The sequence below is a fragment of the Corythoichthys intestinalis genome, chromosome 11 (genome assembly GCF_030265065.1).
Source record: "Corythoichthys intestinalis isolate RoL2023-P3 chromosome 11, ASM3026506v1, whole genome shotgun sequence".
In the NCBI taxonomy this organism is placed as follows: domain Eukaryota; kingdom Metazoa; phylum Chordata; class Actinopteri; order Syngnathiformes; family Syngnathidae; genus Corythoichthys; species Corythoichthys intestinalis.
The window spans coordinates 20,256,471-20,278,558 of NC_080405.1; the positions used below are offsets into that span (position 1 = coordinate 20,256,471).

Here is a 22,088-nt window from a genome sequence, read left to right on the forward strand (position 1 = left end):
TATTATTATTATTATTATTATTTTTTCATGGCAAATGAAAATGGCCAATTTGAAGGCCTGAACATGCTCAAAAACTCACCAAATTTTGCATATACATCCGGCTTCGCGAAAATTTCGAAAATTTAGCAACGTTTTTTAAAAAAATCAAAAAATGGCTCAGTGGCGCCCCCTTGAAATTTTAAAAATGCCCTTTGCTTTGATGTTTTTCAACGTAGAGCGATGAAATTTGGGGAGTGGATACGTTGTCCAGAGACGCTTCAAAAAGTCTGCAGCACCCATATTCCAAACCCAACAGGAAATCGGATATTTTGCATTGAATGTTGAAAAACATAGCATTTTGGGCGAAAACCAGCATGCACGTTTCAGACCATTGCGCCGAGCCAGTACGTTGGATCTTCCTCAAAATCGGTGTACGTCTTCATGAGACATATGAGATATTAAGTTGTGAAAATGGTGAGTTTTCGTCCACGGGCCTAACCTGGGCGGGGTACCAAAGTCGGGTGTTTTTTTGGCAACGCGCCAATTTCAGTAAATGATTAATAACTTCCTGATACAAGGTCCAATCTTTTTCATATTTGGCATGCGTGTAAGGTGTCTTAACCTGAACACGACTGCATTGAAATATTTTCCATTAGGCCTGGCGCCCCCTTGTGGGAAGAGGAAACACCCATTTTTACGAGAAAGGCTCCTCCTCCTGGTGAAAAACATCAATTGACCTCAAACCTGCATCAGGGGAGCCTTAAGACATGTCTTTAGGTATATGATGAAAAATATTGAGTTTTCGTTGATGTAGCAGTACCCAAACAGGAAAGTGAAAAGACCCTCGGCATTTTGTCACAAAATGGCCAATTTCCAGGTCTGAACATGCTCGAAAACTCACCTAAATTTGCACATACATGCGGCTTCATGTAAATTTCATGAATTTAGCAACATTGCCAAAAGATGTCATAAAATGGCTCAGTGGCGCCCCCTTCAATTTTTAAAAAAGGCCTGTCCTATTAGTTTTTTTCGACGTAGAGTGATGAAATTTGGGGAGTGGATACGTTGTGCAAAACTGCTCCAAAAAGTCTCTTGCACCCATATTCCAAACCCAACAGGAAATCGGGTATTAGGGATTGAATCTTGCACAACATGGCATTTTTGTCTAAAACCAGCATGCACGTTTGACACCATTACGCCGAGGCAGTAAGTTGAATGCTCCTCAAAATTGGTCAGACTATTATTGACACATATGAGATGTTAGGTTATCAAAATGGTGACATTTCATTCACGGCCCTTTCCTGGCCAGGGGAGCAAATGTGTCTTATTTTTGACAATACAATTCAGTAAATGACTATAAGTCGCGGTTTTTTTCATATTTTGCTTTGGGGTGCGACTTATACTCAGCAGCGACTTATGTGTGAAATTATTAACACATTATGATAAAATTTCCCATGTTATTTTGGTGTTTTGGACTAATGGTTTTGTAAACTTGTTAGCATGCTATAGTTATCTGAATAACTCTTAATAGCTATGGCCACGTTCGCGTTCTGCCTTTGGCAATGTATGTTCAATTGTATAATTGACTTTTTTAAATTGAAATGGATGCATTTAGTTTGTGGCGCTTTCACGCCCACCTGGGAGCGCACTCGCACTTGTTTACGTGAAGAAGAGCGCTCGCACACCAGAAGAAGACAGACAGCTACGTAGCTCTGAGTGAGTGAGTGAGTGAGTGAGTGAGTGAGTGAGTGAGTGAGTGAGTGAGTGAGTGAGTGAGTGAGTGAGTGAGTGAGTGAGTGAGTGGGCGAGTTAGCGAGAGGGAAAGACGGCTGCGAAGCTACGTTCATTGTTTATGCTTTTAAAATATCTCTACAGAGGCAACGCCTGCGTGTATCATCTTTTCTGTTGTTGTTGTGTGTTTTCCACCCGCGAGCGGACACTTACAGCCAGTTGTGTGGTTGTTTGAATGGTGTGCTAATGCTAGCGAACGCATGCTAATCTGTTATGTTATTGCTGCAATAGTACCTAATTATCATTTATTTACGTTGATGTGAACCTGTTTGCTATCGAGGACCAAATTGATTCAACAAATTATGCGGACGTCCAGCATTGTCTTTTTGGAGTTCGCTGTATATAGCCAGGACCGAGCGGTAGCGTCCTGGTGAGGACAGTATATTCGCATTTCGTTGTTTATGCACTGTACACTGTAGATTTATTCAGCATGTTGTTCTCTATTGTATTTTTATATTAAACTGCCTTTCAAGATGACATATCTGTTCTATGTGTTGGATTTTATCAAGTACATTTCCCCCAAAATTGCGACTTATACTCCGGTAAGACTTATATATGTTTTTTTTCTCTTTGTTGGGCATTTTCTGGCTTGTGCGACTTATACTCAGGTGCGACTTGTAGTCCGAAAAATACGGTAATAACTTCCTGATTGAAGGTGCAATCTTTTTCATATTTGGCATGAATGTGAAGTATTTCAGCCTGCACATGACTTTATTGAAATATTACTCATTACGCCTGGCGCCCCCTAGTGGGAACAGGAAACACACTTTTAATTAAATAGAAAGGCTCCTGCTTCTCAGGGTCAAAAATCAATTGACCTCAAACCTGAATCAGCGGAGCCTTAAGACATGTGTTCAGGTGCCTGATCAACAATTTTGTTTCGTTAAAGCAGAGGGGTCCAAAAGGAAAGTCATAATGACCGTGTTCAGGTGCCTAATAAACAATTTTGTTTTGTTAAAGCAGAGGGGTCCCATAGGAAAGTCATAATGACCGTCGCCATTTTCTCTCCCCACTAATTCTGAACATTCAGACATGCAATATATCTTTATTATTATTTTTTCATGGCAAATGAAAATGGGCAATTTGAAGGCCTGAACATGCTCAAAAACTCACCAAAATTTGCACATACATCCGGCTTTGCGAAAATTTCGAAAATTTAGCAACGTTTAAAGAAAAAATCAACAAATGGCTCAGTGGCGCCCCCTTGCAATTTTAAAAATGCTCTTTGCTTTGATGTTTTTCAACGTAGAGCGATGAAATTTGGGGAGTGGATACATTGTCCAGAGACGCTTCAAAAAGTCTGCAGCACCCATATTCCAAACCCAACAGGAAATGGGATATTTTGGATTGAATGTTGAAAAACATAGCATTTTGGGCGAAAACCAATATGCACGTTTCAGACCATTGCGCCGAGCCAGTACGTTGGATCTTCCTCAAAATTGGTGAAAGTGTTGATGAGACATATGAGATACTAAGTTGTGAAAATGGTGAGTTTTCGTCCACGGGCCTGACCTGGGCGGGGTAACAAAGTCGAGTGTTTTTTTGGCCACGCGCCAATTTCAGTAAATGATTAATAACTTCCTGATACAAGGTCCAATCTTTTTCATATTTGGCATGCGTGTAAAGTGTCTTAACCTGAACATGACTGCATTGAAATATTTTCCATTAGGCCTGGCGCCCCCTTGTGGGAAGAGGAAACACCCTTTTTTACTAAAAAGGCTCCTCCTCCTGGTGAAAAACATCAATTGACCTCAAACCTGCATCAGGGGAGCATTAAGACATGTCTTTAGGTATCTGACAAAAAATATTGAGTTTTCGTTGATGTAGCAGTACCCAAACAGGAAAGTGAAAAGACCCTCGGCATTTTGTCTCAAAATGGCCAATTTCAAGGTCTGAACATGCTCGAAAACTCACCAAAATGTGCACATACATGCGGCTTCATGTAAATTTCATGAATTTAGCAACATTGCCAAAAGATGTAATAAAATGGCTCAGTGGCGCCCCCTTCAATTTTTACAAAAGGCCTGTCCTATTAGTTTTTTTCGACGTAGAGTGATGAAATTTGGGGAGTAGATACGTTGTGCAAAACTGCTCCAAAAAGTCTCTTGCACCCATATTCCAAACCCAACAGGAAATCAGGTATTATGGATTGAATCTTGCAGAACATGGCATTTTTTGTCAAAAACCTGCGTGCACGTTTGAGACCATTACGCCGAAGCAGTAAGTTGAATGCTCCTCAAAATTGGTCAGATTGTTCATGACACATATGAGATGTTAGGTTATCAAAATGGTGGCATTTCATTCACGACCCTTTCCTGGGCAGGGGAGCAAATGTGTCTTATTTTTGACAATACAATTCAGTAAATGACTACTGTATTTTTCGGACTATAAGTCGCGGTTGTTTTCATATTTTGGTTTGGGGTGCGACTTATACTCAGCAGCGACTTATGTGTGAAATTATTAACACATTATGATAAAATTTCCCATGTTATTTTGGTGTTTTGGACTAATGGTTTTGTAAACTTGTTAGCATGCTATAGTTATCTGAATAACTCTTAATAGCTATGGCCACGTTCGCGTTCTGCCTTTGGCAATGTATGTTCAATTGTATAATTGACTTTTTTATATTGAAATGGATGCATTTAGTTTGTGGAGCTTTCACGCCCACCTGGGAGCACACTCGCACTTGTTCACGTGAAGAAGAGCGCTTGCACACCAGAAGAAGACAGACAGCTACGTAGCTCTGAGTGAGTAAGTGAGTGAGTGAGTGAGTGAGTGAGTGAGTGAGTGAGTGAGTGAGTGAGTGAGTGAGTGAGTGAGTGAGTGAGTGAGTGAGTGAGTGGGCGAGTTAGCGAGAGGGAAAGACGGCTGCGAACCTACGTTCATTGTTTATGCTTTTAAAATATCTCTACAGAGGCAACGCCTGCGTGTATCATCTTTTCTGTTGTTGTTGTGTGTTTTCCACCCGTGAGCGGACACTTACAGCCAGTTGTGTGGTTGTTTGAATGGTGTGCTAATGCGAGCGAACGCATGCTAATCTGTTACGTTATTGCTGTAATAGTACCTAATTATCATTTATTTACGTTGATGTGAACCTGTTTGCTAATTGTTTGTAAATTTCCCCCAAAAATGCGACTTATACTCCGGTGCGACCTATATGTTTTTTTTCTCTTTGTTGGGTATTTTATGGCTTGTGCGACTTGTACTCAGGTGCGACTTGTAGTCCCAGAAATACGGTAATAACTTCCTGATTGAAGGTGCAATCTTTTTCATATTTGGCATGAATGTGAAGTATTTCAGCTTGCACATGACTTTATTGAAATATTACCCATTACGCATGGCGCCCCCTAGTGGGAACAGGAAACACCCTTTTAATTAAATAGAAAGGCTCCTGCTTCTCAGGGCCAAAAATCAATTGACCTCAAACCTGAATCAGCGGAGCCTTAAGACATGTGTTCAGGTGCCTGATCAACAATTTTGTTTCGTTAAAGCAGAGGAGAGGGGTCCAATAGCAAAGTCATAATGACCGCGTTCAGGTGCCTAATAAATAATTTTGTTTTGTTAAAGCAGAGGGGTCCGATACGAAAGTCATAATTATTATTATTATTTTTTTTTCATGGCAAATGAAAATGGCCAATTTGAAGGCCTGAACATGCTCAAAAACTCACCAAAATTTGCACATACATCCGGCTTCGCGAAAATTTCGATAATTTGGCAACGTTTACAAAAAAAATAAAAAAATGGCTCAGTGGCGCCCCCTTGCAATTTTCAAAATGCCCTTTGCTTTGATGTATTTCAACGTAGGGCGATGAAATTTGGGGAGTGGATACGTTGTCCAGAACCGCTTCAAAAAGTCTAAAGCACCCATATTCCAAACCCAACAGGAAATGGGATATTCTGGATTGAATGTTGAAAAACATAGCATTTTGGGCGAAAACCAGCATGCACGTTTCAGACCGTTGCGCTGAGCCAGTACGTTGGATCTTCCTCAAAATTGGTGTAAGTGTTCATGAGACATATGAGATACTAAGTTGTGAAAATGGTGAGTTTTCGTCCACGGGCCTGACCTGGGCGGGGTACCAAAGTCGGGTGTTTTTTTGGCAACGCGCCAATTTCAGTAAATGATTAATAACTTCCTGATACAAGGTCCAATCTTTTTCATATTTGGCATGCATGTAAGGTGTCTTAACCTGAACACGACTGCATTGAAATATTTTCCATTAGGCCTGGCGCCCCCTTGTGGGAAGAGGAAACACCCTTTTTTACTAAAAAGGCTCCTCCTCCTGGTGAAAAACATCAATTGATCTCAAACCTGCATCAGGGGAGCCTTAAGACATGTCTTTAGGTATCTGATGAAAAATATTGAGTTTTCGTTGATGTTGCAGTATCCAAACAGGAAAGTGAAAAGACCCTCGGCATTTTCTCTCAAAATGGCAAATTTCAAGGTCTGAACATGCTCGAAAACTCACCAAAATGTGCACATACATGTGGCTTCATGTAGATTTCATGAATTTAGCAACATTGCCAAAAGATGTAATAAAATGGCTCAGTGGCGCCCCCTTCAATTTTTAAAAAAGGCCTGTCCTATTAGTTTTTTTCGACGTAGAGTGATGAAATTTGGGGAGTGGATACGTTGTGCAAAACTGCTCCAAAAAGTCTCTTGCACCCATATTCCAAACCCAACAGGAAATCGGGTATTATGGATTGAATCTTGCATTTTTGTCAAAAACCTGCATGCACGTTTGAGACCATTACGCCGAAGCAGTAAGTTGAATGCTTCTCAAAATTGGTCAGACATCCCAAAAACATGCATGGTAGGCTGATTGAGCACTCTAAATTGTCCGTAGGTATGAGTGTGCACGTGAATGGTTGTATGTCTCCTTGTGCCCTGCAATTGGCTGGCAACCAGTTCAGGGTGTCCCCTGCCTACTGCCCCGAGTTAGCTGGGATAGGCCCCAGCACCTCCGCGACCCTCGTGAGGAAAAGCGGCATGGAAAATGAATGAATGAATGAATGTTCATGACACATATGAGATGTTAGGTTATCAAAATGGTGACATTTCATTCACGGCCCTTTCCTGGGCAGGGGAGCAAATGTGTCTTATTTTTGACAATACAATTCAGTAAAAGACTACTGTATTTTTCCGACTATAAGTCGTGTTTTTTTTTCTTCATATTTTGGTTTGGGGTGCGACTTATACTCAGCAGTGACTTATGTGTGAAATTATTAACACATTATGATAACATTTCCCATGTTATTTAGGTGTTTTGGACTAATGGTTTTGTAAACTTGTTAGCATGCTATAGTTATCTGAATAACTCTTAATAGCTATGGCCATTTTCATTTGCCATGAAAAAATAATAATAACGAGTGCGCTCCCAGTTAGGCGTGAAAGCGCCACAAACTAAATGCATCCATTTCAATATAAAAAAGTCAATTATACAATTGAACATACATTGCCAAAGGCAGAACGCGAACGTGGCCATAGCTATTAACAGTTATTCAGATTACTATAGCATGCTAACAGGTTTACAAAACCATTAGGCCTGGTGCCCCCTGGTGAGTGAAATTATTAACACATTATGATATAATTTCCCGTGTTATTTTGGTGTTTTGGACTGATGGTTTTGTAAACTTGTTAGCATGCTATAGTTATCTGAATAACTGTTAATAGCTATGGCCACGTTCGCGTTCTGCCTTTGGCAATGTATGTTCAATTGTATAATTGACTTTTTTATATTGAAATGGATGCATTTAGTTTGTGGCGCTTTCACGCCCACCTGGGAGCGCACTCGCACTTGTTTATGTGAATAAGCGCTCGCACACCAGAAGAAGACAGACAGCCACGTAGCTCTGAGTGAGTGAGTGAGTGAGTGAGTGAGTGAGTGAGTGAGTGAGTGAGTGAGTGAGTGAGTGAGTGAGTGAGTGAGTGAGTGAGTGAGTGAGTGAGTGAGTGGACTAGTTAGCGAGAGAGAAAGACGGCTGCGAACCTACGTTCATTGTTTATGCCTTTAAAATATCTCTACAGAGGCAACGCCTGCGTGTATCATCTTTTCTGTTGTTGTGTGTTTTCCACCCGCGAGCGGACACTTACAGCCAGTTGTGTGGTTGTTTGAATGGTGTGCTAATGCTAGCGAACGCATGCTAATCTGTTACATTATTGCTGTAATAGTACGTAATTATCATTTATTTACGGTGATGTGAACCTGTTTGCTATCGAGGACCAAATTGATTCAACAAATTATGCGGACATCCAGAATTGTCTTTTTGGAGTTCGCTGTCTATAGCCAGGACCGAGCGGTAGCGTCCTGGTGAGGACAGTATATTCGCATTTCGTTGTTTATGCACTGTACACTGTACATTTATTCAGCATGTTGTTCTCTATTGTATCTTTATATTAAATTGCCTTTCAAGATGACATATCTGTTCTATGTGTTGGATTTTATCAAGTAAATTTCACCCACAAATGCGACTTATACTCGGGTAAGACTTTTGTTTCCTTAAAGCAGAGGGGTCCAATAGGAAAGTCATAATGACCGTGCTCAGGTGCCTAATAAACACTTTTGTTTCGTTAAAGCAGAGGGGTCCGATAAGAAAGTCATCATGACCGTCGCCATTTTCTCTCCCCACTAATTCTGAACATTCAGACATGCAATATATCTGCCTGGATATCTGTCTGTTGTCGACTGCCACCGCCCCGACCTGCCTGCCCTCCGACTTTGTTTGACGTCCGAGTTGCGCCATACGCGAGGGCCCGTCAGTCCTGCTTGCAGGGCTAGTTATTATTATTCTTTTTTCATGGCAAATGAAAATGGCATATTTGGAGGCCTGAACATGCACGAAAAGTCACCAAAATTTGCACATACGTGCGGCTTCGTGTAAATTTCGATAATCTTGCGTCGTTTTGAAAAAATGTCAAAAAATGGCTCAGTGGCGCCCCCTTGACCCTTAAAATTTTCAAGAAGGCCTCTCCTCTCAGGTTTTCAACGTAGAGCAATGAAATTTGGGGAGTAGATACCTTATGCCTAACTGTTCAAAAAAGCCTCTTGCACCCATATTCTAAATCCAACAGGAAATCGGATATTTTGGATCAAATGTGAAATTTTTATCGGTTCACAGTTGGAGTTTACATTTGGAGGCCTGAACATGCACGAAAACTCACCAAAATTTGCACATACATGCAACTTTGCGTAAGTTTTGATAATCTACAAAAAAATTTAACAAAATCGCTCAGTGGCGCCCCCTTGAAATTTTCAAAAAGGCCTCTCCTATTAGGTTTTTTCAACGTAGAACGATGAAATTTGGCGAGTCGATACATTGTGCAAAACTGCTCCAAAAAGTCTCTTGCACCCATATTCCAAACACAACAGGAAGCCGGAAATTTTGGATCAAATGTGAAATTTTATCGATTTACATTTGAGACCTTGTCGCTGAAGAAAATAGTTGGATCGTCTTCAAAATTGGTCAGACTATTCAGGAGACATATGAGATCTTAAGTTTTCAAAATGGTGAGTTTTCACTCAAGGGTCTGACCTGGGCGTGGTCCCAAAGTCGGCCATTTTTGGGCAAAATACCAAATTCAGAAAGTGATTAAAAACTCCGTGATACAACGTTCAATCTTTTTCATTTCTAGCATGTATATGAGATATCCCAGCCTGAACACGACTGCATTGAAATATTACCCATTAGGCCTGGCGCCCCCTAGTGGGAACAGGAAATGGCCTTCTTTACGAGACAGGCTCCTCCTCCAAGGGAAAAAAATCTATTGACCTCAAACCTGTTTCAGGGGAGCCTCAAGACATGTGTTCAGGTGCCTGATGAAAAATATTGAGGTTTCATTGAAGCGGAGAGGTCCAAACTGGAAGTGAAAATGACCGTCAACAATTTGTCTCGCCAAAAACTTTGAACAGTCATAACTCGGCAGATATGCAACATATCTGCGCCAAAATTTCCGTGTTTGTTGAGAGTCATACCCTGAAGGTTCTTGTAAGGGTCATTTGCATCAACTCTACAGTGCCAACTAGTGGCGACAGAAAGAAGTTTTTAAAAAGGCCTTTCTTATTGGGTTTTTTCAACATAGAGCAAGGCAATTTGGGGAGTAGATACCTTATGCAAAACTGCTCCAAAAAGTCTCTTGCACCCATATTCCAAATCCAACAGGAAATCGGGTATTTTGGGTCGAATGTGAAATTTTCATGGGTTCACAGTAAGAGTTTACATTTGGAGGCTTGAATATGCATAAAAACTCACCAAAATTTGCACATACATGCGGCTTTGGATAACGTTCGATAATCTTGCAACGATACGAAAAAATTTAACAAAATGGCTCAGTGGCGCCCCCTTGAAATTTTCAAAAAGGCCTCTCCATTTAGGTTTTTCTAACATAGAGTGATGAAATTTGGAGAGTCAAAACTTTGTGCAAAACTGCTCCAAAAAGTCTCTTGCACACACATTCCAAATCCTACAGGAAATCGGGTATTTTGGATTGAATGTGAACTTTTTATCGATTTACAGTGTGCACATTTTACACCTTGGCACCTAGGGAATTAGTTTGATCATTCTCAAAATCAGCGAGACTGTTCATGAGGCATATGAAATCTTAAGTTATAAAAATGGCCTGTTTTCATTCACGGGCCTGACCTGGGCGGGGTGCCAAAGTCAGCCATTTTTTCGCCAAAACACCGAATTCGGAAAATGACTGATAACACCCTCATACAATGTTAAATCTATTTTAAATCTGGCATGTGTGTGAGGTATACCAGCCTGAGCAGGACTGGATTGAAAATTTACCATTTGTGCCTGGCGCCTCCTAGTGGGAACAGGAAATGCCCTTTTTTACGGGACACACTCCTTCTCTAAAGGGAAAAAATCAGTCTACCTCAAACCTGCATAAGGGAAGCCTTAAGACCTGTCTTCAGGTGCCTGATGAAAAATATTGAAGTTTCGTTGAAGCGGAGGGGTCCAAACAGGAAAGTGAAAATGACTGTCAACAATTTTTCTCTCCAAAAACTTTGAACAGTCATAACTCGGCAGATATACAACATATCTGCGCCAAACCTCCCATTCTTGTTGAGAGTCATAACCTGAAGGGCCTTGTAGGGGTCATTTGCATCAACCCTACAGCGCCAACTAGTGGCGATAGAAAGTCACTCGTTTTTCCAAAACATGTCCAGTTCTTTTCATGTTGGTCATTGTAGTTTCAAGACCTATTAAAATTCTTTTTTACGGCCCATGTCCACGTGTCTCTGTCTGTTGCCGTGACGACCCTTTGTTCGCCATTTAAAGGAAATATTTTTTTTCAGAGACTCAGGCAGCTTATAGAGCCACAATATTTGGCACACTTGGTCGAATTGGCCCAGTTAGAATATTAATTTTAATTTGAATAAGGGCTTGGCTGCACAGCTCAGTAGTGGCTCCTTTTTTGTAGTACTCTCTCCAATAGGGGTTTTTATCTCTTGGGTGTGGGAATGTAAATAGGCGACTTTCGAGCATGTTAGGTTCTAATGAGATGATTAGAGAGGAGGATCTGCCACCACCCTGACCTGCACACAGTCCGAGTTGCGCTAGATTGCGAGGGCCCGTTCAGTCCTGCTTGCAGGCCTAGTTTAAATTGTTTCTTGAATTAGCCTGCCTTATTGTGTTATGTTTATATTTTTCTCTTTTTCTGCAAACATTAGGTTTGAAATTGTTCGCAGTATGACGTCACACCACGCCTTATAATACATGTACCCGCACTCTTCGTTCTTTCTCCATGCTTACTACTATGAGAATTGCCGAGGAGAAAGGCAAACTCATCTAAGTTAGCCACTTCCTGGTTCTAAAATGTGCTGCATTAAGCATATAATATATAAATAAAGCATTATTTAAATTTATACGTATGTTTTTCTGTGGTTTGATACAATTCTTTGTCGCATGACCAGTCTTATTTGTTGCTTTCACCCCCGCGACCTACAACCCTTTGACGCTATCTAGGCACTTTCTCTGCCTCTGTTCTGGGAAAATTTGGCCCCCTCACTCTGTGTGGCCTCCAGATGCCTTCAAGATGACAATGACCTCCAGCTTTAATGAACCATATGAGTGTGTTGGCAGTAAGTGAGTGAATGTTTTCTTTAAGTAAAAATATTAAAGGAACATCTAAACCAGAGGTGTCCAAACCGGTCCTCAAAGGCAGCTGTGGGTCCTGGTTTTTGTTCCTACCGATCAAGCACAAACAGTTTAACCTAAGAGGTTTTTGCTAAAACAAGCAGCCTGATTGTAATCAACTGATTACACTTGTAAGACAGTCTTGTTATGTTGGAATGAAATCCAGCACCTACTGCAGCCCTATGTGGAATAGTTTTGATTCCCCTGATCTAAACATTTTGGAACCAGTAAGGAAATCTTACCTCCTGACCGAAAAACACCTTTCTGTGCGCAAGCGTGCATGAAACTCGCTGAAAAGGGACTGTTACGTGAGTGATCATTTTACTTTTGTATATTTGTAATATAGTGAAGCTTGGTGTCATTGAATACTTTTGTAGTCCTCGTCTCCGCGATGTGTCAGAATCACCGCATGCATTGCCACTGACCACTAATCAGAGCAGAGAGCATTATAAACAAGATCCAGTCAGCTGCTTATTTATGAAAAGAAAAAAAAATCAAAATTCGAGTTCAAAAGGCCTAAAAAGGACCAACTAAAATACCTTGAAAAATGACATTCTGGTCACTTTCAAACCAAATAATTGTGCAAACCTGGTAAAATGGCATCCAAGTTTATAAAGAATAATGTAAGAATAATAAATACATGTTAGGTGCCGCATTAAAGTATCACAGCTAACCTTACTGGCACTGGGAGTATAAAAAATATTAAATGAATTCTGCATTTTCTGAAGTTCACAGTTCAAACCTTAAGTGAATCATTTTTTCACAGGTTATTGCCTATGGGAATTTTGCAAACTAGGAAATCAACTCGGGTCACGATGTTCGGTGGGCATTGCTGGTGAGATATCGTATCTTTAACTGATGAACTGTTTTTCTCCCTTTACAATTCATGTAATTTAGGAATATTACTCCATAGAGACACGAGAACATGTGTATTGTTATAGCTTAATCCTTAAGGCCTGCAACATGAAGCAATTGTCACAGAATCCCAAAATTTGCAAAATAAGGTCTGAGTGGAAACTTTTTTAAAAATTTGTAAAAAAAAAAAAAAAAAAATCAAAATGAATATGTGTAATAAGCGCTGTAATACCTATAACCCTTGCTAAATCCTGCCCCCCCCCCCCCCCATGGAACCTGCAGATACATGTGTTGACTTGTATCCATTATTATTATTATTATTTATTTATTTTTTTTTTTTGAGAAAGAAATTTTAAAATTCTGAATTAGTCTCAAAATCATGAAATTCAAATATGATACATTCAGTAATAAAGGGTTAACTAGCCCTCCCACAAAACTAACTTGACTGGCAGATGAGCAGGGCACCAATAAGCCCAGAGTTGATGTCTCGAACCGGGTCCACTTGGGATGAATAGGAGTAGGTAAGACACTCTGGGTCATCTATCGTGGGTCCGTCAGCGGCGCTGATGTCCCACACGTACTTGTGGTATCTTCCCGGAAAGACTGCGTCATCCTCCTTCTCTTTGCCTCCTGTGGAGTCGTCGTAGCCAGCTCCTGGGGGTGGCGGGGCATTACAAAAGATTAGAAATAAAAACAATCTTACAATCTTGCTCAAGAGTTCAGATTCCTGGCTTTGGTTTTCACAACATTTCAGATAATGATAAAGTGTATTGTGGGATGTCATCCTGTGGCAGGAAGACATGAGCTGCTTTCAGGAAATGACACATGCCGCTGTGCTCAGAGGAGGCGATTAACCTTCTGGCTATGAGAGAATCATGTTTAAACTTAGGTGAGATGGAGGACATCATCTTTTGGTTTTTAAAGGCAGATTAAAAAAACTTTTATGGTGTGTGTGTAGTGGCACCTCAAGACATTTTTGATAGGGGTGGCCAGATGGGGCAACTTAAAATGTTGGGGTGATGCACGAAAACAAAAAGCCATAATTTCTGGATTTTATTGTATTGTTATAGTAAACAGCATAGTCAAAAACTATCAGACCTCCTGATACACCTCCTGTTGCTATGTTCTATTTCATGTTAATAATGATTTAATGTGCATAGTCCATAACAGTCCGGTCAACATTTTGAGTTCCACAACAATTTGATTTTAGTCTATTGGGCATGAGGTGTACATTTAACTAAATAAATAAATAAATAAATAAATAAATAAATAAATAAATAAATAAAACAAAACAGAACAAAAACAGTTACTAGTGAAACACAAGTACAGTGGTACCTCTAATTACAAAATTAATTGGTTTTGAAAGTAGTTTCTTAAACTGAAAATTCCATAAGTAGAGCCGTATTTCCATGTGAATGCCCTAATCAGTTCCACCCCCCCATAAAAATTAATCAAAACATGTAACAAATACATGTTACAACTATGTTATTGTACATACATTTAAAATGAGAATTGTGCATTATGTAAAAAAAAAAACAACAAAGAATAGAGTAAAGAATGAAAGTGCTACAGTGCTGGCCAAAAGTATCGGCACCCCTGCAATTCTGTCGGATAATGCTCAATTTCTCCAAGAAAATGATTGCAATTACAAATGCTTTGGTAGTAATATCTTCATTTATTTTGCTTGCAATGAAAAAACACAAAAGAGAATGGGGGAAAAATTTAAATCATTATCATTTTACACAAAACTCCAAAAATGGGCCAGGCAAAAGTATTGGCACCCTTTGAAAAATGATGTGATGCTTCTCTATTTTGTGTAATTAACAGCCCTTGTTACTTACCTGTGGCACATAACAGGTGGTGGCAATAACTAAATCCCACTTGCAGCCAGTTAAAATGGATTAAAGTTGACTTAAACTCTGTCCTGTGTCCTTGTGTGTACCATATTGAGCATGGAGAAAACAGAAGACCAAAGAACTGTCTGAGGACTTGAGAAGCAAAATTTTGAGGAAGCATGGGCAATCTTAAGGCTACAATTCCATCTCCAAAGACCTAAATGTTCCTGTGTCTACCGTGTGCACTGTCATCAATAAGTGTAAAGCCCATGGCACTGAGTCTAACATCCCTAGATGTGGATGGAAAAGAAAAATTGAGAGATTTCAACGAAAGATTGTGCGGATGGTGGATAAAGAACCTTGACTAACATCCAAACAAGTTTAAGCTGTCCTTCAGTCCGAGGTTACAACAGTGTCAACCCGTACTCTCCGTCGGCGTCTAAATGAAAAGGGACTCTATGGTAGGATACCCAGGAAGACCCCACTTCTGACCCAGAGACATAAAAAAGACAGGCTGGAGTTTGCCAAAACTTATTAAAGAAAGCCAAAAACGTTTTGGACGTATGTTCTCTGGTCAGATGAGACAAAAGTAGAGCTTTTTGGGAAAAGGCATCAACATAGAGTTTACAGGGAAAAAAATGAGGCCTTCAAAGAAAAGAATACGGTCCCCACAGTCAAACATAGCTGAGGTTCCCTGATGTTTTGGGGCTGCTTTGCTACCTCTGGCACTGGACTGCTTGACTGTGTGCATGGCATTACGAAGTCTGAAGACTACCAACAAATTTTGCAGCATAATGTAGGGCCCAGTGTGAGAAAGCTGGGTCTCCCTCAGAGGTCATAGGTCTTCCAGCAGGACAATGACCCAAAACACACTTCAAAAAGCACTATAAAATGGTTTGAGAGAAAGCACTGGAGACTTCTAAAGTTGCCAGCAATGAGTCCAGACCAGGAATCCTATAGAACACCAGTGGAGAGATCTGGAAATGGCAGTTTGGGGAAGGCACCCCTCAAATCTCAGAGACCTGGAGCAGTTGACCAAAGAAGAATGGTCTAAATTCCCAGCAGAGCATTGTAAGAAACTCATTGATGGATACTGGAACAGGTTGTTCGCATTTATTTGTCTAAAGGTTGTGCTACCAAGTATTAGGCTAAGGTTGCTAATACTTTTGTCCGGCCCATTTATGGAGTTTTGTGTAAAATCATCATTCATTCATTCATTCATTTTCCATGCCGCTTATGATTTTTTTTTTTTTTTTTTTTAATTCTCTTATGTGTTTTTTCGTTGCGAGCAAAATAAATGAAGGTATTACTACTAAAGCATTTGTAATTGCAATAATTTTCTGGGAGAAATTTAGCATTTTCTGACAGAATTGCAGGGGTGCCAATACTTTTGGACAGCACTGTATAGTACTATATTACCGTAATTTCCCGAATATAACGCGCACTTTTTTTCCCCAAAATCAACTTGTAAACTCATGGTGCGCATTATAAACGGGTACATGGATGGAGACAGAAATATATATGTATTACATATATATATAAACCGATTTTTTTTCATTGACATGGCCACGTTGTGTTGAAGAAACGTATGCGGCGACCCGTTGCCGACCATTACGGTACGTGACGTCACCATTTTGTTTCGGTAATATTCACACTAATCGGCCGAATGATTTCGTCTGTGTTAAATTCTGCTTTTTTCACTCTTCATAAAGCACAGAATTTAGTTTCTTGAACTCATTTGAGTCGACGTTTATTGCAGCTCCACAATTCGGAGCATAACAAATGTAAGGACACACACTTCCTGTGTCCGTCAACTATATCGGTCCCTCGGGAAACTCAAACCCAGATAACAATAGTTCAGTAGTTTTACCGTATCAATCCATGGAAGAAACATTTATTCATCATGAGGAAACGAGCAAGTTATACAGCAGCCTTTAAAAGAAAAGTCACATCCGTTTTGTTTTCTCCTAGATTCTGGTAAGTTGGAGAAGTTGTCAAATCATATTATTACCGTAAATATTGTCAGTTTACGGTAATGTTTTGAACTACCAATGTGCTATGCTTGTGCTGTGTTTCACCAGTCAGTAAAATGACATCTCTGTATCTGTACACGAGCTCTGTTTTCTTGTATTCTTCTATTTATTGGTGCTAAAATTAGGGTGCGCGTTATAAATGGGTACAATAATTTCCCCCAAATTTTACAAGTAAATTTGGGGTGCGCATTATACACGGGTGCGCCTTATATTCGGGAAATTACGGTAGTACTATAAAATAAAAGTGCATACTGGATTTTTGCCTTTCGTGTCATGAAATTTCTTTCATAACAAAAGGCAATATTTTTCAGTTGAGGCGTATCATAACCTGAAAATTCTGTACAGTAGTATGTAGAGATGTTTGTAAGTAGATGTACAACAGTACAGAGACAATCATATCTTAACTGGCCATTTCCTAACACATTGTTGTTCGCTGGAATAGGGTCCAGCACACCTGCGAACCTCGTGAGGATAAGCGGTTCAGAAAATGAATGAATGAATGAATGAATAAATGAATGAATGAATGTTAATGTAACACAAAAAATATTACTGAATTAAAAACAAAATATAACAAAAAGAGCTTTCTAACAGGAATTAAAAGATTACCAGGATATATCGGTACTTAATGTAAGTGGTGTGGCCAGTGAAGTGGCCAACAAATTTATAGACAAGTTTCCGAGGTACTTCCGCTTATGTCTGCTAGCGACTTCCGTTTTAGAATTTCTTAAATTTGGTATTTCTTTTGAATATATTAAATTACCTTCAGACTGCTTCCAGTATGTTATACCAACTGGGCTGATGCTGTAAGGCTGTGATGCCATGTTTTTGAAGTGTATAATAACCCTTTCAAGGGGCTGAGTCACAATCACTGGACCTTGAATACCTGCAAGCACAAAACACAACAAGAATGCTAAGAGGACCTCCGTCAAGGCATATGTTAATAAATAAACATCAGTGGGAGCCTAACAGCTCAACAGGAATTTTCTCTGGATCTAAGGAAACAATAAAATATGATCCTGCACACACACTGTAAGCGCAACATATTGTAACTGATCTGATGAGTAAACAGCACAAAGAAAAAATGAAAACATTATAGACAGACAGTGCAAATGAAGCTGTTAAATGATTATTGATCTTACCAAACATCCAGCTTTGAAGGAACATGACTGAGTTTGACTGCGCTCTAGTGCAGAAGTTCTGTTTTCCCCCCCTCTCGATTATAACTTTCAATACCACTTCTCTTGGTCAGATCAATCAATCCAGGCAGATTTTAGCCTGGATTGGTCTTCGCAAGTATAACTTTGTGTTCTGCACTAGTGATTCCAGACCACTGATTCGTAACCCTTATAAGCTATGGAACATATTTTATACAGAAAAGTTTCTTTCTGACCGCACAAAGAAAAAGAAAGAGAAAATATATTAAGTACATTGGAGTATAGGGCGGAAAACACCAACAAGGCTGAAAAAGCAGTTTCTGGTCTTGCACCCCTCTTTAAAATAAACTGCTGTATTTTAAGCCAAAAGAACTGTTGTGTTTGATAGAACAATATGTCTATATGCTGCCAGCTGTTTCATGGCGCCCGGACTATTGTTGTCGGTTTTACCCTGGAGACCCCGTTTACAGACACTTCGCAACCGCTTTTGTTTCAACCCAGCCATAAAAAGAAGGTAAGTAATTACATTTATTATTTGAGATGTCTATCAGTTTTAGCTTAGAACACAGGTGTCAAACCGATTCCAGAAAGGGCCAAGTGGGTGCAGGTTTGCTTTCCAATCAATGAAGAGGACACCTTTTCACCAATCAGATCTTTTACATGTGTAATCAGTTAAACTTTGTCAGGTGCTGCTTGTTTCAGTAGGAAGTTCATTGGTTAAACTCTCTGCACGGTATCGGTTAGAACAAAATCCAGCACCCACTTGGCCCTTTCTGCAATCGGTTTGACACCTGTGGCTTAGAATCAGTTATTTATGTCTAATATTTAGACATTAAAAACAACAAAACAACAACAACAACAACAAAAAAACAACTTTAAAAATTTATTCACTCGCATATTTTAAACTTATAAACAAATTACGTCACAATGAAAAAAATAGTGTCTGTAAATAGGTCACAGATATCTACCTTGTAACTATCAATTGTATTTTTTTTGTTACCGTCGCATTTTCCCCAAGATTTTTAGACGATAAATAATCGGTCCAAACACAGAAAAATTTAAAAAAATTAAATAAAGGGTAAATATTTGAGAAAGAAAATCTCGGCCCCTCCTTGTTGTCTGTGACTTCTGCATCGTGACCCTTGTTATATTAATGTGTTTCACACATAAAATTGCCACAAAGTCCAGCTGTGGCCATTCTCAGCTGTGTCTTGACACTCGGTGATACATGTTAAATGGAGTTTTTTGATCGAAACAAAGTAAGTACGTGATAATATCTCATAAAAATCATGATGTCTTTAACTATGCTCTCTCATGCTCTCACCTCGAGGTACCGGAAAGCCACAAAAATACATTGCAGTCGAACGGTAGCGTGAGAACTATGGACACAGCAGGCTAACTGACTAGTGTGCTGTCCATGATCTTTTTGACCTTTGTTGACGTTTGAGTTGCTTATAATGGGATGATATCGACGTATTAGATACATTAGATGCTTAAATCATAAGGACTAGGTCCTAGGCTTCAAGGCTAAATTCAATAAATAAATAGTGTTATGCACTCACATTTATATGTTCTCTTTATGAATGTGGAGACTTTTATTCTCAGTATCTCACATTCACATTCTTTAATTACAATTGAAAAATTCTTTTAAAAGCCCACTGCAAAAACGAAAATAATTGTATTGGAATTTAACCCTTAAAATTCCCCTGGAAATGTTTTTTCTTTGCACAGATTAAAATCAACCCAAATCAAAAACTGTATGCAGTAAAGTTATCATTAACTACACAGCTAACTCCCCGTTTAGCCATGTTTATTTACAAAATAAAACACAGGGCTAAATTAAATCAACATTTACTTACACATCAATTTCCTTTATTATTGTACATCAACCCACGTCTTAGTGAATGCATATTGATTATCAAAGCCTTGAGTAGACAAAGGGGGATCATCTTGAAGTGTTCGTTATTTATTATGTACCACGATGGGTGTTGAAAACATTTTTTTTTTTTTTTTTTTTTTTTTTTTTTAAATGAGAAACTTGGAATGAAACTTAGAAACTCAAAAATATCAGGTTTTCACTCACCTGATTTGACCTACTTTTAATGTGTCAAAAAATGCCCACTGTTCAAAAATTTTGTTCCCACAGAAAATAGAGATTTTGAAATTTGGCCAAATTGGGGTTCTCCGAGCCGAACTTCAAGTCAACTGAGTGTTTTCCGCCATATACTGTATACAGAAATGATGAAGAAGTTGTTTCAATTTACTTACAAATTGACAAAAACAAGACAAATAATTTTTGGATCAATTAGGTTGAACTGGTTGAGGGCCCAGACTTTCTTCCTGAATATTTTTTTTTACAAACTCTAGTTCCGCACTCATACTCATTGTTAACGATAATCTACAAATGAGCTCCTGGTGTATCAATCAGTAATATGGTGAAAATGAGTAATAATGTGAATATTTACAAAATGAGTAATAATGTGAATATTTACCTCATGAGTCGATATAAAATTGTGAACACCTTAAATTTCAGGTTTTAGGGAAAACTGTTCTTCTGGAGGGGTGGGGGAGGGGGGGGTTGGTGTCTAAAGCCCAATGTCTCAAGAAATTTCATTCAAATGATCTTTAAAACAAATAACTATTTTAAAAGGAGTAATATTTCTATCTATGGCAGTGGCAACACAAATAAGTATTCTTCCGCTTTGGAATTTTTATTTGGTGGCGTACTGTGAAATTGTTCTAATGTAAAATGCAATCCTTCGATCAATGAAGATTTAGAGGGTCGGGAGCACTATTTTAAACCAATTCTAGATTGATTGGCCATCATGTCCTCTAATGTACAGTAATCGCTGTTTTCTTCATATTTTTAAAAATCCTAAATCACGGCTTGCTGGTTTCACGTACCTGTCCAAGGAGGTCTTGGTTTGAGGACAGTGTATGAAGCATCTGTGTACTCCCTGTAAACTGCCTTAATGTATTTGTGAGCCTTATCTTTGGACAACAACCTATACGCAAAGTAAAAAAGAGGACACAATAAAATTGCAAAAAACAACAAAAATCAAGTTGAGAGCAGATATCAAATAAACAGGCCAAATTTACCTTTGGTCAGATGTTGCGTCAGCATCTCCCACACTGGCATAGTCCCAGCCAATTTCAACAGCAGCAATGAAATACTCTCTCACCAGAGTGTTCGCTGCATGGCTGAAAGTGCACAGCAGCAGCAGAAGCAAAAGTGACACTCTCATTGTCGATGTGCGCACCTGTAATGTACGACAAAGACATAACTCGTAGACACTGTGCGCTTCAGTTAAAAGGGAGCAGTGGGTGGGAGGAGAGGCTGAATGGAATCAGTGTGTTTTGTGTGTGTGTGGGTGTGTGCGTGTGTTTGTTTGAAGGAGTGTGAGGGAGAGAATTTATTATCTGGTGGGTGTCACATTCAAGTTCATGGTGCACCCATGCTGTTCATAGCTGATATTACTTACTAATCTATCATTGATTAAATTGTCATGCATTACACTTATTTTACAATTTTGCAGTTATCATTTTATTGTAACATGAGGTTTCAAATTTGGTCCTTTAATAAATGCTAACTACTAACATTATAGCTCTATTATTTCTTTCATGAGACAATTCAGTGTACCATATTAAGTGGCTAAGAGAGATATGAAAGCCTCATAGAATAATAATTGATAGTAAAAAAATGCTAATCATTAGATTTTTTTGGAATTTATTTTTGTGTAAAGACTAATAGAAATCAAAAGGTCTTTTTCAAATGTACTGAAGCAATACAGTATATTAGTATTCATTTATATGGTGGAAAACACTCAGGTGATTTAAGTTCCGCTCGGTGACCCGTCAATTTGGCCAAATTTAAAAATTGTCCTATATGCATGTGTGATGCATCATTGAAAAGCTTCAAATGTCAATTTTCCGGGGGAAGAAATATTTTAACACGAGGGCATTTTTATTTATTTATTTATTTTTAACTCCTACACCCTAACTCGTGGTGAGAGCATGAGAGAGAGCATAATTAAAACACCATGATTTTAACGAGATATTATCGCGTACTTACCTTTTTTTTTTTTAAATCCCCAAACTCAGTGTGGCAAGACGCAGCTGTAATTTGCCTCAGCCGGACTTTTTGGGGATTTTATGGGTGAAACACAATAATATAGCAAGGGTCGCAATGCAGAAATCTCAGATGTCAAGGACTGGCTGAGATTTTCTTTTTCAAATACTTAACCTTTTAAACGTTTTTTTTTTTTTTTTGTCCAATTTTTCTTAGTTTGGATCTATTA

General features: G+C 39.1%; 1 protein-coding gene across 2 annotated transcripts in view; it reads right to left on the reverse strand.

Moving 5' to 3' along the window:
- Window positions 1–21,098, reverse strand: part of f8 (coagulation factor VIII, procoagulant component) — a 51,316-nt gene extending 30,218 nt beyond the window's left edge. For both annotated transcript variants that reach the window (XR_009064808.1, XM_057850094.1), the window contains exons 1-4: window positions 20,890–21,098; window positions 20,695–20,795; window positions 17,397–17,519; window positions 13,210–13,422 (exon numbers count right to left, since the gene is read on the reverse strand). Coding sequence is in view for 1 of the 2 variants with exons in the window: in XM_057850094.1 (XP_057706077.1) it covers window positions 13,210–13,422; window positions 17,397–17,519; window positions 20,695–20,795; window positions 20,890–21,035 (583 nt within the window). In the remaining variant the exon portion in view is untranslated. The remainder of the gene's footprint in view (window positions 1–13,209; window positions 13,423–17,396; window positions 17,520–20,694; window positions 20,796–20,889) is intronic.
- Window positions 21,099–22,088: the final 990 nt, after the last annotated feature.